Below are 16,475 nucleotides of genomic sequence, written 5' to 3'. Positions count from 1 at the left end.
AAGAGTTAGTTGCAAGCTTAGCGCAGTCTCCCATAAGATCATTGCTTGCCTGCATAGAGGATAAGAATGTGTTCCCCCTTGCTTGTTGATGTACCACATGACAGTTGTGTTGTCTGTTAGAATCAACACCTGCCCTGGAAGAAGTAACTCCTTGAAAGCCATTAATGCAAACTGGACTGCTAACATCTCCTTCATGTTGATATGTAGATGCTGTAGTCTGGCAGGCCACTTGTCTTGTATCCACTTTCCATTTAGATGAGCTCCCCAAGCAATGTCCGAGGCATCTGTCGTTAAAATCTGACTCACCTCTGGCCGGGTCACAGAGAGTCCCTTGTTTAGGTGACATTCCTGAGCCCACCACAGAAATTCTTTTTGAAGGCAAGGTATTATTTGAATGACAGTGTCCAAATCCTGGCAGTGCTGTGTCCATACATTTTTGAGATACCATTGTAGCTTCCTCATATGCAGTTTGGCATTGGGAAGCACCAGAATACAAGATGCCATGAACCCTAAAGCTTGAAGGACTGTCCTTGCAGTCAGCACGGACTGATGAGATAGTTGATGGAAGTAAAGTGATAGACTCTTTTGTTTGTCCGGGGTTAAAAAGGCCATCTGGGCTGCTGTATTCAGTCTCACACCCAGAAAGCACATGTCTTGAGAGGGTACTAGACTGGACTTTATTTCGTTCACAGAATACCCAAGGCATCTTAGCACTGCTATGACATGTTCCAGATGCTGTAGAAGGTCTTCCTTTTCTTGAGCCAGAATCAGGCAGTCGTCCAAGTAAGGATAGATTTGAATTCCTTGAAGCCTGAAGTAAGCTATCACTGGAGCCAGAACCTTTGTGAATACTCTGGCAGTAGATAAGCCAAAGGGCAATGCAGAGAACTGATAATGAGAATTTCCAGCTCGAAACCGCAGATACTTCCTGCAACTTAGCCTTATAGGCACATGAAGGTAAGCTTCCTTGAGATCTAAAGTTACCATCCAGTGACCTTTGCCCAGCAGAGGTAAAAGCTGTTGTAACGTCAACATCTTGAACTTGGGAATGTCCAGAAAAGTGTTGAGGAGAGATAAATCCAAAATTGGTCTCCACGTGTTCCCCTTCTTTGGTACTAGGAACAGGCGAGAATAAAATCCTAGGCCCCTTTCTGATACAGGGACTGGCTGAATGGCCCCTATCTGGAGTAACTGAGAAACTTGCTTGTGAGCCTCTTTTCTTTGTGGAGGAGGAACGTCTGGCATGCCTTTGAAAGGGGCATTGTATGGAAATAAAATCTGTAACCGTGGTGAATGATATCCAACACCCATTTGTCTTGAGTAATTAAATCCCAATTTTCTTTGAAAAGAGACAGTCTTCCTCCCAAAGGAGCTGCCAGACGGGAATCTACTGGCAGCTGAAAAGACAGGTCATTGGGTCTGTTGGACTGACCCCTGCCCTCACCAGAAGTCTGAGCAGGTGAACTCCTGTTCTAGGCCTAAAAGAACCTTGAGCCCTGCCCCTACCACGTCTAGACCTACCCCTAGACTGGGAATCATAAGCAGGATATGTCCACCCCTTAGCAGGCCAATTTCTACTAAACTTGGTGGCTGCACCTGCAAAAATCTTTAACAGTTTGCATAGACTTAGCTTTGTCCTCCATTTTCTTTAAAACTGCTTCCACAGGCGATCCAAACAACACATCAGACTGTAGAGGAGCATCCAAAATCCTTGTCTTAACATGCTCAGCTAAATTCTGATCCTTCAACCAGGCATGCCTGCGAAGAACAGAACTAGTAGCAGCCACCCTCGAGGAGGCCTGTACAGCATCAAAACCACATTGCAAAGAATGCTTACCCACTTGTTCAGACACATGAACCAAATCCAGCAACTCTTTACACTCAATACCTTCCGCCAAAGCATCCACCTTAGATTTCAATTGTGAAAGGAGATAATTCTGATATTTTAGCATGTGAAACTGACAATTCAATGCTCTCATGGCTAGAGTGGAAGAAGTATACACTTTCTTTCCCCACCTATCCAAAGCCCTTGCCTCTTTATCAGTGGGAACAGGATTTTTAACCACAGAAGCTTTAACACCCTTAGGCCCTTGATAAATAGTTTCTGGGTCCGCCCTAGGACTCTTAAACAAATACTTATGAGCTTCGGGCACCCTATAATACCTATCAGGCTTCACAGGAGCAGGAGGCAAAGAGTCAGGGTTCAGGGAAGCCTCTGCAAAAACATCTTCCACCACATTCAACACAGGAGGAATAGCTAAGGGCCTATGCTGGGGTAAAAACAAGAATTCCCTAAGCCTTTTCCTGGAATCAGAATAATCCTGGCCTTCCCAATTAAAGTGCTCCCTCATGGAATGCAGAGTCTCTGAAAATGAGAAATCTTCAGGAGGAGAAGCTGTAGGAGTGGAATCATCCACATCAGAATCAGAATAAGTAGGATACTCCTGCAAGTCTTCCGCAGAAGACTCTGAAGCCTCTGAACACTGTTCAAAACTATCAAACTCCGGTTCCACCCTAGGCCTCTTATCAGGCGGGGGCATAGAACCTCTAATCATAGTAATCAAATCTTCTGCCATTTTAAGCATATGTTTCTTAGGTACAGAACCCGCAATCCTAGGAGAAGCCCCCACTGAAGCTGAACTAGGCCTACCTCTCAAAGAAGTTTTGGCAACAGAAGGAGAGGCTCTAACTACCTTGGGAAGAGAGGGAAGAACAGTCACCTGAGAAGCCCCCTCAGCCTGGCCTACCTCCTGAGAAGGCACATCCTGTAACAGTAGAGTTTCTGCCTGGGACTCCATGGAAACTCCTGGCAAAACCTCTGGCTCCACTGAGCCTTCTAAAGAACCGGCGTCCGGGACTGCGGTTCATCAACTTCCCAAACACTAACCTGGCACAGTCTAACCTCCTCTTAGTTTGTTAAACCTAGCACATGCTCAGGCCCTAAACAAGGTATACACAAGGTATGGTAATCCCTATGAGGTATCTGTTTCCCACAAGAAATACAGTTATTCACTTTTTCTGACATCGGTAAAATACTGAGGCAAGAAAAACCAAAATGGCCAACTCTGTTGACTGGAATAGTTAGGACTGCAGCAATGGGGAACGAAGAACATCTGAGAGAGTGAAGGTTAAACAGCTAACTTGCTTTAAGAAAAGTAAGGGAGATGGAAATGAGCTGCTAAACCATTAAAACAGCACCCCACAGTGCTGAATAAAACCAGAGATGGTGGGTCTGGAAAAAGCCTTCGTTTATTAGCTCAGTAAAAAGAGGGGAAGCCCCAGGCACTGCCATAAACATTTAAGATGTGTATTGTAGCCATCTATGTTAAATTCCTGTCTCAGCTTCAAAGGGGGTTACTGTGACAACCAAGAGTCAGGTGACCTAATGAGGTCATCCTGCAAGCCATATTGGACATTATATTTTACAGGGTGTAATCTCTGAGTAAGAGAATATTCTGTTTTGGGAACCTGATTAGAAAAACTGTTCATTAATTTTATTATGCCTTGCTCTATCAAGTTAGTTATTAGGGAATAGTAATTCTCCTAGATTCAGTCAGGAATATAGTAAAGCTTAGTTTAGATATTATTTTTCTTTATTTGTCTGAGTCTGTCCATCAGTGTTCTAGTCAATATTTCCTGTGATCTGAACTCTGTGGTTTACTGTGAATATATATTCAGTATTTTCATGCTGTTTTATTATTCATTATTAAATATATTTAAAATGTTATTGTGGCTGGTCCTTGTAGAAAGTACTTAACTTTGAGAGTGCTTACATTTATTTGGTGACACTGTGTGGGCCACTCCAGAAGGCCTAGCCATCTTGGTCAACTACTACCATTTGTATTAGTATTAACATTACACAGTATAACTGAACACCTTTTGTTAAGGGCCTTAGAGTAGATGATTGTGGAGTGTACAGTGGCAGTGATAACTACCTTATACTCTATGCAGAAGGAGGCACAGCAGGTAAATCTGCACCAGCCTTTCCCAGGTGTGTGTGTGTGTGTGTGTGTGTGTGTGTGTGTGTGTGTGTATGTGTGTGTGTGCGTGCGTGTGTGTGTGTGTGTGTGTGTGTGTGTGTGTGTGTGTGTGTGTGTGTGTGAAGAATCAAATCACTCAGTGTGTGTGTGTCAGCTACTTTGGGCAGGGACACAACGCACTGGGTTTACAGAGGGGGTGCTGGAGGACTTGGCTTGAACACTAGGCTGAGGACCTAACCATACAGCTGTACTAGTGGGGAGTCTTATTGGAGACCTGGATGGAGACAGCTATAGAGAAATCCAGACCTTGGGCTGAGTTTGCTCCCTGTGGGCTCTTAAGGGAAATTGTGCTTAATGCAGAGATGTCTGCATCTGGAAATACCGAGTGTATCCATTCGTCTTCCAAGTGCAAGTCCCTCTCCAGTGTCAGCGGTAAGGATTCAGGCTGCTTGACTACTGGCCCAGTGTGGGGACATCACATACTAGTTGGCAGTGGTGGGACCATCATACATCACATATTGGTTGGTGATGGTGCGACTATTCTCATCACATATTATGAGCTAGCTGTGTTGGCACAAGTCATACATCAACAGCCCTACTTCTGGCATGGCTGGCAGTACCTCCTATCATCACAGCTAGTACCCTTAATACCCATAGATTGCAAACATCAGGTTTTGTGACACTTTCTGGGGTTACACGAGTTCACCAAAATGCCCTTTAGGATGAAGAATGCCCCAGTGACCTTCCAGATGTTTGTAGATCACATCTTAGCAGAATTTGGGAACTAAGGTCTTACTTATCTGGCTGGGACTGCAATCAAAGAACTGTTTAACATGTTTATGATGTGCCTGGGCAGACCAAAATGGTCACGGTTAACTATTAAGACTAACATGTGTCAGAAATGTCAGAAGTAGCTTATCTGGTTTATATAGTGAGTGGTACTAAGATTTGGGAAGAACTTGCCAAGATGGAGGACATTCTGTTGCAGTTAAATTAAAATATGAGATTTAATTTGCAAAATGTAGGTTTCTCACTGACATGGAAAGATAAATGGGTTTATGACCTTTAGCTTTGAAATAAAACAAAAAGTTATGATTACTATTACCTTTTCAAATTTGTAGTCACCATGATAGCTTTCCAGTTGATACACATACTTTACTGTATCATGGATAATACATTATCCATAGCAGTCACAGTTTTTAGCTAGCACAAATAATAAAACAAAGTGGCCTTCACCTACACATCAGAGTTACAGGGGTCTACTTCATTTCACTGAAAGCTCTTTTCACTGAAACTCAGTTGCCTGCACACAATTCACTGAAAGCTCACTTCACTGAAAACTAATTTGGCTGAAACTCATTTCCTTGAAAGTTATATATGGCCTTTTCCCCACTCTAGTGCAATCCTGGAATTCATATATAAAATAAGGGGGGATCACAGTCACCCACATTGAGGGTGTGGGGTGTGTAGCCCCCCCCCCCCACCTATTTTACATGTTTTAAACCATAGACATGGATACTTACAAGTCTAATGAATAACTCTTTCCAGAAGACAATATATAGCCAAACTAATTGGGGCTGTGCCCCCCACACCCCCCTTACTTTATCCAGGATAGCACTATAATGGGGAAAAGGCCATATATATAATTTTCAATGAAATGAGTTTCAGTCAAATGAGTTTTCAGTGAAATGAAGTAGACCCGAGTTACATAACTGAATTAATAAGTTCCAAGCCAAATTTCACCAGGAAAATGCACACCATAAGTGATGCTTAGTATATAAAAATGCAATGGGAATCAAATCAGACTTTTCTCCTCTGACAAAAGTTCCATGTTCTATTTGACTTGGCACTAGGCAGCATGTTTTTACATTACAAAACAAAATGCCACTACTGTACAAAGATGTTGCAGCTGATTATTTTCTCATTTTCTTAGGGTTTTACACAGATTATAGCAGTTTACATGTTTGTGGTACTCTGAACAACATTTCTATGAATTTGCCACACAGCTTTTCTCAGTGAGTAATTACCCAAATGTCACTCATTGCTTAGTATAGAACATGATACATGAACACTCTATTAGGCAACCTCAAGATTTATTTGCTAGATTTGAAGCATGTCTAACATCTGCCACACTTCTGAATCTAGTACAGAGCAAGACTGCAATAAATATAACTGAAAACATTTAAATATTTAATTTAACTGGTTTCATTTTACATTGAAATTGACAACATAAGCCTACTTACACGCAAAGATCATTTGTGCAGCTAGCCAGGAAAGGAAAAGGACTCACGTGGTTATGACACGCTTTGAATGGCAGCTCCATTAATGCATTGCACAGATTAAAAATTATCTGTAAATCATACAAATATTCATAATGATTACAGGTGCAAAAATAAATATAACAATGCAGTTGAATTACTGTCCCTTCCCTGTCACGTATGCCTAGTTGCATGCATGCAAGCATGTAAAGCTTTTCCTGTCTGTTCTGCATACTTCATTATAATGTATTAAATCGTCACAATATGTTAGCAATGATTAAGATACATTCTCCTTTTACCTGTCAGTAAAGATGCAAAAGCAAATGCTTGATTTATTTTTTCCTTTTTTATCTCTTGCAATTTTTCAAGAAAAGCTTTCTGTGGCACCTAATGAAATAACTAATCAGAACTTCCTCCCTCCTTATCCTTCTTTTATGATTTGCTTCTCTTATTCATCCTTTCAGCTTCTTTTATTTGGTATGAATTATTAGATCAATAATTAAGACTGATTCATTTGAAAATGCACAATTACATTTCTAAGGTGAATACAACCGTTTTGACCCTTCAGGTGTGACAGTTTCCCTTTGCAAGCTCTCTGGCAATGCTGTCAGCAAGGACTCCTTCTAGGTGATTCTGACACCATGGCTTGTTTTGGTTCAGCTGTAGGCTGGCAAAATATATTATTCAGTTTTCTGCAAAATGGCTATAAGTAATTTAATTTATTCATTTTCATGCACAAGTACTTTTAGTAATTACATACATATCTGCTTGAAAGTTCAACACACTAAGCCACGTTTAGCAATACCACTATGTGGAATAAGCAATACATTTTCTATTATTTATATGAATATGTGGGATTTTATTAAAAGTGTGAGGTCTGTGATTCAGCTCTTTGGAACAGTGACACAGAACATTTGAGTATAGTGTGTGTGTGTGTGTGTGTGTGTGTGTGTGTGTGTGTGTGTGTGTGTGTGTGTGTGTGTGTGTGTGTGTGTGTCTGTGCGTGTGTGCGTGCATGTGTGTGTGTGTGTGTGCGCATGTGCTCTCGCGCGTGTGTGTGTGTGTGTTTTCATTAAATGTATGTATACATAAATATAGACATAGATATAGATGGTTGTTATATGATTTGTCGCTGCATGCATTTATCGTGTTTAAATTGTGGTAATTCTAATTAAGTAACGGTCAATCCTGTTATATAAATCAAGGTTATTTTTACCTTTCTATGCAGTTATGTGATCCTGGAGTTAGTATATTTCATTTCTGGGGATGTGGGGACAGAGTCCCCATATTGAGAGGTGTGAGGGAAACCCCCCACTTGTAAAGGTTGTTTTCTATATCTCATTTGATAATAGCAAATGTAACCTGTTGGTTTACATTTATGATTACTTTAGTTAGAAAATTTTAGTTGGTGATGAAGATAATCAGATATTTATTATTGTTTATTTATTGACATTTGTCAACTGGGTTAGTCCAACTGGGCTTGTGGCCCATTTACAGTGGAGACCCGAGCTCCAATAAAACAGAAAAATACAGTTTACAAGATAAAATGCAAAAAAAAAATGTTCAATGTTTTGTGTTTCACAGAGATTATTCCTTATATATTCATATCTATGTACATATATACACACACATATATATATATATATATATATATATATATATATATATATATATATATATATATATATATCTTTAATTATATATATATATATATAAACATATATATAATGTATATATGTTTATCTATCTGTAGATACATAGATATTTTTATTTACAAAGTCTTGCAGTTGTGGCACCTACAAGAAGCTCTTATACTATAAGGCTGGGTACAACCTCCCACACATATTTCTCAACTGTCCAGATTTTCACAAAATGTCTAGATTTTTGCCTTGTATTTTGGTTCTTTTCCTTATAAAATCTGAGTATTTTTTAACAAATAATCGAAGACTGAAGTCAATAATTAATGACAGGCATTTATGTTTCAGAATTTATATCCTTCAGAAAATGCATGTTAATGCAAAACCTGTTATTCTGTCAACTTTCTAAGTTCATAAGAGTAATATGCAAAATATTATTATTTTGGGGCTTTTGTCTCCCCATTACCTTTGGCTTTGTCCAGATTTCCTGAGCTAAGAGGTTGAGAGGCATGCTCCCTCATCAGAGTGTGAGGGGAATAAAGATCCTCTACTGAAATGGTTTAAGGATGTTCCTACAGGTTTGTAGACTTTTTTTGCATTTACATGGACATCTTTTTATTTTTTTCATTTAATGGAAATCACAATTATGGGTCTCATACTTTGAATATATGTGTATGCATATATATATATATATATATATATATATATATATATATATATATATATATAGATACAGACTAATGCAGGCATAACGGAATTCACAGATGTTGTTATGCGCTGCATTCAGGCAGAACATAGAAAGAGTATAAAAACAGTCTACAAGTGATTTTCAGACAATAGCCAATTACGCCTGCAAAAGAGACATGTTAAGGTGATACCTCTGTGTCCCCAATTTTACAGAATGGCCCTGATTTTGTCTCATATTTTGCACTGTCTCTTGCAAAATTTTAGATTTTCTGGTAAATCACTGATGATTACAGTAAGTCAACATTGTCAGACATACATTTCATATTCTTATTGTTCAGAAAGTGCATGTCAATGTACAATCTCTTATTCTTTTAACTTTTTTAAGTGAACTACAATAATATTTAAATATTGCCCCTGATTCTTGGCTTTTGTCTCCCTTTATTTTTGGATTCTGGGCCTTTGTCACCAAATTATTTTTGTCTTTGTCCGGAATTTTTGAGCAAAGAAGTTGAGAGGTATGTTTAAGACAATTCATCTAAGTAGACAGAGAACAATAAAAATCATACAAGAAGTGTATATGTGTGTGTGCGAGTGTGTGTGTGTGTGTGTGTGTGTGTGTGTGTGTATGTGTGTGTGTGTGTGTGTGTGTGTGTGTGTGTGTGTGTGCATCTGTGCACGTTCATGTCTCTGTGTTCTCTTATAGGTAATAAAGTACAGGTGTTACAAAGACACTAAGCAATATATAATATGTCTATATGAAAACTCCAGCCTTATAATACCACTATTGTCAAACTTTTTGCAGTGATAGGTACAGAAATTGCAGCAATTTTATGTAGTATTTTTTATATTTTTTCATATAAGGAAAAGTGAAAGGAGGCTGGGGAAAGTACAGTTGTGTACCTACCATAAATGTAGATGTTCGAGTGTATTCACTGTTGCAGTCATTACACTTGGGTTATCCTGCTGGCAGGCTACCCACAGTCAGCCCAAATTCCAAAGTCTAGGTCCAGCGTCGGTTGCTGTCGCCTCTTCCCTGACATCAGTGCACCAGGGGTATAAAAGATTCAGCCGACGCCATTTTCTTCAGTTTTTCTTGCCCCAGATGTCAGGTGCCCCCAAATTGGTAGGCTGAACATTATGCCAATAAGTTTGCATGCACAAAAATAAACATTTCCTTCATCTACAAGCAAATACACCACACAGGTTGTATAGGATAGAGAACTACAGATAGGTCCCAGCAAAGAAAAGAGGGGGATAGTGGGTGGGTAACCAGGATGGCAACAGTGAATACACTCGAACATCTACATTTATGGTAGGTACATAACTGTATTATGTTCATCGTGTTTCACTGTTGCAGTCATTACACTTGGGTTGAATCCCAAAGGTGAGGAAGGGTGGCTGGGACTAAATAGGATTAGGAGAGGCTATAAGGCCCTGCAGAACTGCAGTGGCAAAGCCTGCTCTAGATTTAGAATAGAGAGGTAAGTGGTAGTGCTTGATAAAAGTGTGCACTGAACTCCAAGTTGCAGGCTCTAAAATGTCTTTGGTTGGTACTCCTCTGAGGAAGGCTGCTGAAGTAGCTGCTGCTCTGGTAGAGTGAGGCCTAATGCCCTTAGGCACTGATTTGCCATGTAGTGAATAGCAGAGACGAATGCAGTGGCCTATCCATTTTGAAATAGTCTGATTTGAGATAGCCTTTCCTTGTGATCCTGCAGCATATGCTACTAAGAGTTGCTCAGTCTTTCTGAAAGCTTTAGTTCTATCCAAGTAGAAGCATAGCTGTCTGTGTATGTCCAAAGAGTGCAAGAGTCTCTCACCCTTATTCTGTGGGTTTGGATAAAAGGTAGGCAAATGAATGATTTGGTTAAGGGCCACACTGGACATTACCTTAGGCATAAATGTCAGGTTCGTCCTCAGGGAAACCCTGTCTAGATGGAAAATGATAAAAGGTTCCACAGCCATGAGTGCCTGTAACTCTGAGACTTGTCTTGCAGAGGTTATTGCTAGGAACAGAGGTGTTTTCCAAGATAAGAACTTTATTTCAGCTGTATTGGCTGGCTCAAAAGGTGGCAGTGTGAGTTTTTCCAAGACATAATTGAGGTCCCATGCAGGTATTGGTGCTCTCCTTGGGGGTCTTATGTTTTTGGCCCCTCTATGGTACTGTCTTAGCAGTGGATGTGAAAAAATAGGTGGTTTCATATTGTAATGAGCTGAAATGGCAGAGGCATGGATTTTGATTGATGAAAAGGATAGGCCTTTGTCCAGCATCTCAGTTAGATATTGTAAAATCTGAGGAATATTTGGTACAACTGTGCCTGATTCCAAGCACAGAATCTTTTCCATTTTTTAGAATAAGATTTCCTGGTACTGGGCCTCCTGGCCTCCAAAATAATATCCATCACTGCTTTAAAGAGAGGTGTGTTCTGAATGGCTACATTATCCGCCATGCTGCCAGATTTAGGGTTCTGAGCTGACTGTGCAGGATATGACTGTTTCGTTGGGTCAGTAAATGAGGAATTAGAGGCAATGTCCAGGCTGGGCCTTGAGACAAGCTCTTTAGGATTGGATACCAGTGCTGGCGGGGCCAGTCTGGTGCAACCAGAATCATTTTTGGCTTCTCTTGTCTGACCTTTAGGAGTACCTTGGGAAGGAGAGGCAGAGGAGGAAAGGCATATACTGTTAGGGTTTTCCAGCTGAATAATAGAGCGTCCACTTTCCATGCTTGCTTGTGATACGTCCTTGTGCAGAATTTCTGTAGTTGGCAATTGTGAGGGGGAAGCAAATAGATCTATGTCTGGGCATCCCCATTTCTTTATTATCATGCTGAAGACTTGTGGATCCAGTTTCCACTCGTGGGGATCCGTGAGGTTTCTGCTTAGTTCATCTGCCAGAGTATTTTTCTTTCCTGGCATTAATTGTGCTTGCAGGTGTACTTGATAAGTCAATGCTGTGTCCTACAAGGTCATGGCTTGTCTGCAGAGGGGGTAGGAATGAGTGCCTCCCTGTTTCTTAATGTACCACATGACTGTAGTATTATCCGTCCTTATCAGTGGTTGTCCTGGATGGAGTAGATCCTTGAAAGCTGTCAGAGCATTTTGAACAAAGTTACAAGCCAAGTCTTCTTGCCCAGCATGGGCAGAAGCTGCTGCAGAGTCAACATTTTGAATTTTGGAACGTCCAGGAATGTATTTAGAGTAGATAGGTCCAGTACTGGTTTCCAGGCTTTGTCTTTTCTGGGTAACAAGAAAAGTCTTGAGTAAAATCCTTGTCCCTGCTCTTGCTGTGGTACTTGCTGAATGGCCCTCATGTCCATGAGGGATGAAACTTGTTTTTGTGCCTCTGCCCATTGATTGTGTGGCAGGTTTGGCATACCTTTTGGCCTCAGCAGGGTGTGAAAGTGGAACCTGTAGCCCTGGGACACTATATTTAAGACCCATTTGTCCTGGGTGATCATGTGCCAATTTTGAGAAAAAAGTGCTAGTTTTCCCCCCTAAGGGGGCTGCCAAAAGATAAGTGCTTGGAGCTGGCAGAGAAAAGTCATTGGGACTGTTTCCTGTATGGCTGGGTTTTGTCTTCTCCACTTTTGGAGGTAGAAGAGGCCAACTGTTTAGGCCTGTATGAACCCTGGAGCTGGGATCTGCCTCTGGGGCATCTGTATCTGCCTCTTTGTGGTCTTTCTGACACTGGAAAGGACCAATTCTTTGTAGGCCAGTTCCTGCTAAATCTGGGTGGCTGTACCTGTAAGAAATCCTTTACTGTACGCATAGATTTCGCTTTGTCCTCCATTTTCTTCAACACCTCCTCTGCCTTAACACCAAATAAAGTATCATGTTGTAATGGAGCATCTAATAACTTTGCTTTAACATGATCAGGCAGATTCTGTTCCTTTAACCAAGCATGCCTCCTAATAACAGAACCCGTAACTGCAGCCCTGCAAGAGGCCTCCAGAGAATCAAAACCACATTGCAATGTATGCTTTCCCACTTGTTCAGTTGCATGCAATAAATCCTGCATTTCCTTATTTTCTGCACAATCAGAATTTGATAACATTTTCTGTTTTAGCATTGACAGTAAGTATTGCTGATATTTAAGCATATGAAATTGACAATTTAAAGCCCTCACAGCCAAAGTAGCAGAAGTGTAAACCTTTTTCCCCCCATCTGTCTAGTGCCCTTGAGTCTCTATCAGAGGGGATAGGGTTTTTTGCAGTAGAAGCCTTGACCCCTTTGGGGCCCTGAGAAATAGTTTCTGGGTCAGCAGCAGGGTTTTTATAAAGAAATTTATGTGAATCTGGAACCCTGTAGTATCTGTCTGGTTTAACAGGGGCAGGAGGTAAAGAGTCAGGAGAAAGTCCGGACTCGGAAAATACATCATCTACAATGTCTAACACAGGAGGAATAGCCAAAGGCCTGTGCTGAGGTAGTGAAAGGAAATCTCTAAGTCTTTTCTTAGATTCTGGATAGTCCTGGCTCTCCCAGTGGAAGTGCTCCCTCATGGTATGCAGGGTTTCCCCAAAAGAATAATCCTCAGGCGGTGAGGCTGAAGGGATAGATTCTTCAGCATCAGAATCCTCATAAGGAGGAAGAGAGTATTCCTGTTCAGAAGAGGAGTCAGAGGAAATGGAAACCTGATCTGAAGATTCATATTCTGTCTCTTGCCTAGGCCTCTTGTCAGGAGAGGGATTGGAACCCCTGATCAAGGTAATTAGGTCTTCGGCCATTTTGAGCATCTGCTTTTTAGGCATGGTAGTTTGTCCAGGAGAATGCTGTCCTTGTTTCTTTGTCTTTAGAACTGCTTTAGTCTTTGCTTTGGAAGCTGTAGTAGGCTTTACATATAACTGCATAGGTCTGAAAACACCCTCAGAAGCCGATGCCTGCTCAGCGGCTCTGGACCCATCTGAGGGAGTAGTTTCCAAGTGTCCAATACCTTGAGTATCCAGAGGCCTAGCTGGCTCCACGTGGGAATCATCAGTGGCCTGTGGCTCAGAGGTAGTGGGCACCAGGGGCTGCGAAAGCGCCTCACTGAGAACCGGTGAACCGGCGACTGGCTTAGCGGAAGCCTCATCATCAGTTTTGGACCTCGGATGCCTGTCCTTTTCTTTTTCCTTGCGTTTTTTATAAACTCCGGTCATCAGCTATTCCGATGGCATTATATAATTGAATCTTTGGCCAAAAAAATGAAAGGCAAAATCAAACCGATGCTTAATAGTGAGTTGGTTAAATCTAGCACAAAATGGACAGCTAGCAACGTTATGATCAGGGCCTAGGCAAGGAATACAGTAAGAATGAAAATCCTTATGAGGTATTTGCTTCCCACAAGAAATACAATTGTTAACTTTTTCTGACATCGGTCTGGAGCAAGAAAAAAGTTTCTCCAATGGGGTACTTAGCTTTATTGAAGACTTCGGATCTGAAATTCGATTTCGAAAATCTCAGGAGTCGGCCGACCGCACTTGCGAACTGCTTTTGCTTCGGGCACTGCGCGGCAAGAAAGACTGATGAAAATGGTGTTGGCTGCATCTTTTAATACCCCTGGTGCACTGACGTCAGGGAAGAGACGACAGCAACCGATGCCGGACCTAGACTTTGGAATTCGGGCCGACTGCGGGTAGCCTGCCAGCAGGATAACCCAAGTGTAATGACTGCAACAGTGAAACACGATGAAAATCCACATTTTGAAACACACTAGAGATCTTCTAGTACTCCGTACAGGACTTACCCCAATTGTTCCTTCACATCTAAGTGCACCGAATCAGCTATTCATTTTGGGGGAAGAGAAATGGGAGATGGACATTCGCAGGCTTGCAAAAGCCCTACAGCCAATTCATTCTTGCCTAGGAATCATAGGCATTACTCTATTCCTTTGTAAGAGTCAGCTGGTAGGAAGTGAACCAGCTTGCTGGTCCAGCATGATGACCTTTCTTTTCCTACAGGGAGTAACCCTTCCTACTTGATATTTCTTCCAAACTCCACTATAGCTGTCTTCTGAGAGGAAGCCTGCCTCTGCACATACAGTTATCCTCAGCTCACAGTTCAAATACACAGGGGCACTGAAGGTTCTGTAGATTCATCCTCCACTGGGTATAACATATGACATATCTGCTTTGTGCCAGCCCCCAAACTTACATATACCAACTCTGAGATTGCCATACCTCAGAGAAAGGGGAATATTCCAAAAAATGGCATCTCGGACTTAGTATATGTAAGTCCGTTCTTTCCGTCATTCAGGTTCCATATGTCAGGACTCACTCTAGTAGGTCCTGACATTTCAAATGGTTACCTTTATTATCAACTAATTTGCATGTTTCTGAATTATTGTTAACTACACCTTGTACAGATGAGCACTTTCCTGCAGTAGTTAATACTGTCAGCCCATGCATCGCATTAACACAGGAACCCCCATTATTCATTCTCCCATACACATACAGTAAATCACACACACACACACACAAATATACCACATACCCCACACCTGTCCCTGTGCAGTCAGTATGCTCCCAGTGACTCCTTTTTACCCGCCCCTCATAAATCATGAATGATTACAGTAAGCCTTTAACATCAGACATTGGAGTTTCACTCTTCATACAATTCATTAAATTCATGGTAGTATAAAATCTGTCTTTCTAACAACTTTCCAACTTTAGAAGAGGAATAATTACAATCCATCAGTGACTGTGTGTCTTTGTCCCATCATTAACTTTGGCTTTGTCTAGAAGAGCTACAAGGTCAGGTGGTATTCTTAAGTCTGCCTGTTCCTCTCTTTCATATTTCACGAACTGTCACAGGCACTGAATAATGCCCAGGATCCTCATTATACAGTAAGAGAACAGGCACTAAATAACACCCAGGATCCTCATTATACAGTAAAAGAACAGGCATTGAATAATGCCCAGGATCCTCATTTTACTGTAAAAGAATAGGCACTGAATAATGCCCAGGATCCTCATTATACAGTAAAAAAACAGGCACTAAATAACACACAGGATCCTCATTATACAGTAAAAGAACAGGCATTGAATAATGCCCAGGATCCTCATTATACAGTAAAAGAACAAGCGTTGAATAATGCTCAGGATCCTCATTATGCAGTAAAAGAATAGGCACTGAATAATGCCCAGGATCCTCAGTATACAGTAAAAGAACAGGCACTAAATAACACAAGGATCCTCATTATACAGTAAAAGAACAGGCGTTGAATAATGCCCAGGATCCTCATTATACAGTAAAAGAAAGACTGCTGCACTAACAGGTCAGTTAATGTAGCAGGCTAGCACTGTTAGTTCCTGTGGAAAGGGTCTAGGACTTAAAGCAATTTTTCTGTCCTTTGTAATTTTCATTTTTTTTTTCACTTTTATATACTAACAACAAGAAGTCCCTGGTGTCTCGTAGTCTTGGTGCAGATGACTAATGTCCTCTGTTGGAGGTGGGGAGTGCAGGGCTGGAATCCTTTTTAGTGCCTTTAAGGCACAGAATTACTACTGTCCCTGGTGTCTAGCGGTTCCGCTGACCCTCATTGTCTTCCTTTTTCAAAGTCTCCTTAAGGCACATTGTTCAAGTGTTCACTCTGCTGTCTAGCATTTCCCATAATCCCCATTCTGTTTAATGGTTGTTATGGTAAAAAAAGTTGTAACTGCTGTTTAGTGTTCCCTCTGACCCATGCTGTGTATAATTGCTATTAAGGCATGATGTTACATGGTTATCCTTGGTGGCTAATTCCTCCCTCCGACTCATACTTAAAGATTTATTCCTGGTGGCTAGTGCTGTTCCCTTACTCATATCTGTAGAGTCATTCCCAGTGGCTAGAGTTTCCCTCTCTGACCCACATATGTATAGTCATCTCCAGTGCCTACTGGTCCCCCCAACCCTCATCATCTTTCTTATTATTATAAGTGCCTTTGAGGTACATTGTTAAAG

At 41.2% G+C, this 16,475-nt stretch overlaps 1 protein-coding gene across 2 annotated transcripts in view; it reads right to left on the bottom strand.

The window, feature by feature from the left end:
- Nucleotides 1-16,475, bottom strand: part of OTOG (otogelin) — a 2,079,396-nt gene that overhangs the window by 1,672,762 nt on the left and 390,159 nt on the right. For both annotated transcript variants that reach the window (XM_044082876.1, XM_044082877.1), the window contains exon 10: nucleotides 6,224-6,330. In XM_044082876.1, the coding sequence (XP_043938811.1) occupies nucleotides 6,224-6,330 (107 nt within the window). The remainder of the gene's footprint in view (nucleotides 1-6,223; nucleotides 6,331-16,475) is intronic.

The sequence above is a fragment of the Protopterus annectens genome, chromosome 9.part0 (genome assembly GCF_019279795.1).
Source record: "Protopterus annectens isolate FY-2018-M chromosome 9.part0, PAN1.0, whole genome shotgun sequence".
Taxonomy (NCBI): Eukaryota; Metazoa; Chordata; order Ceratodontiformes; family Protopteridae; genus Protopterus; species Protopterus annectens.
The sequence above is the reverse complement of the archived record's forward strand: the minus strand, read 5'-3'. Positions and strand labels throughout refer to the sequence as shown.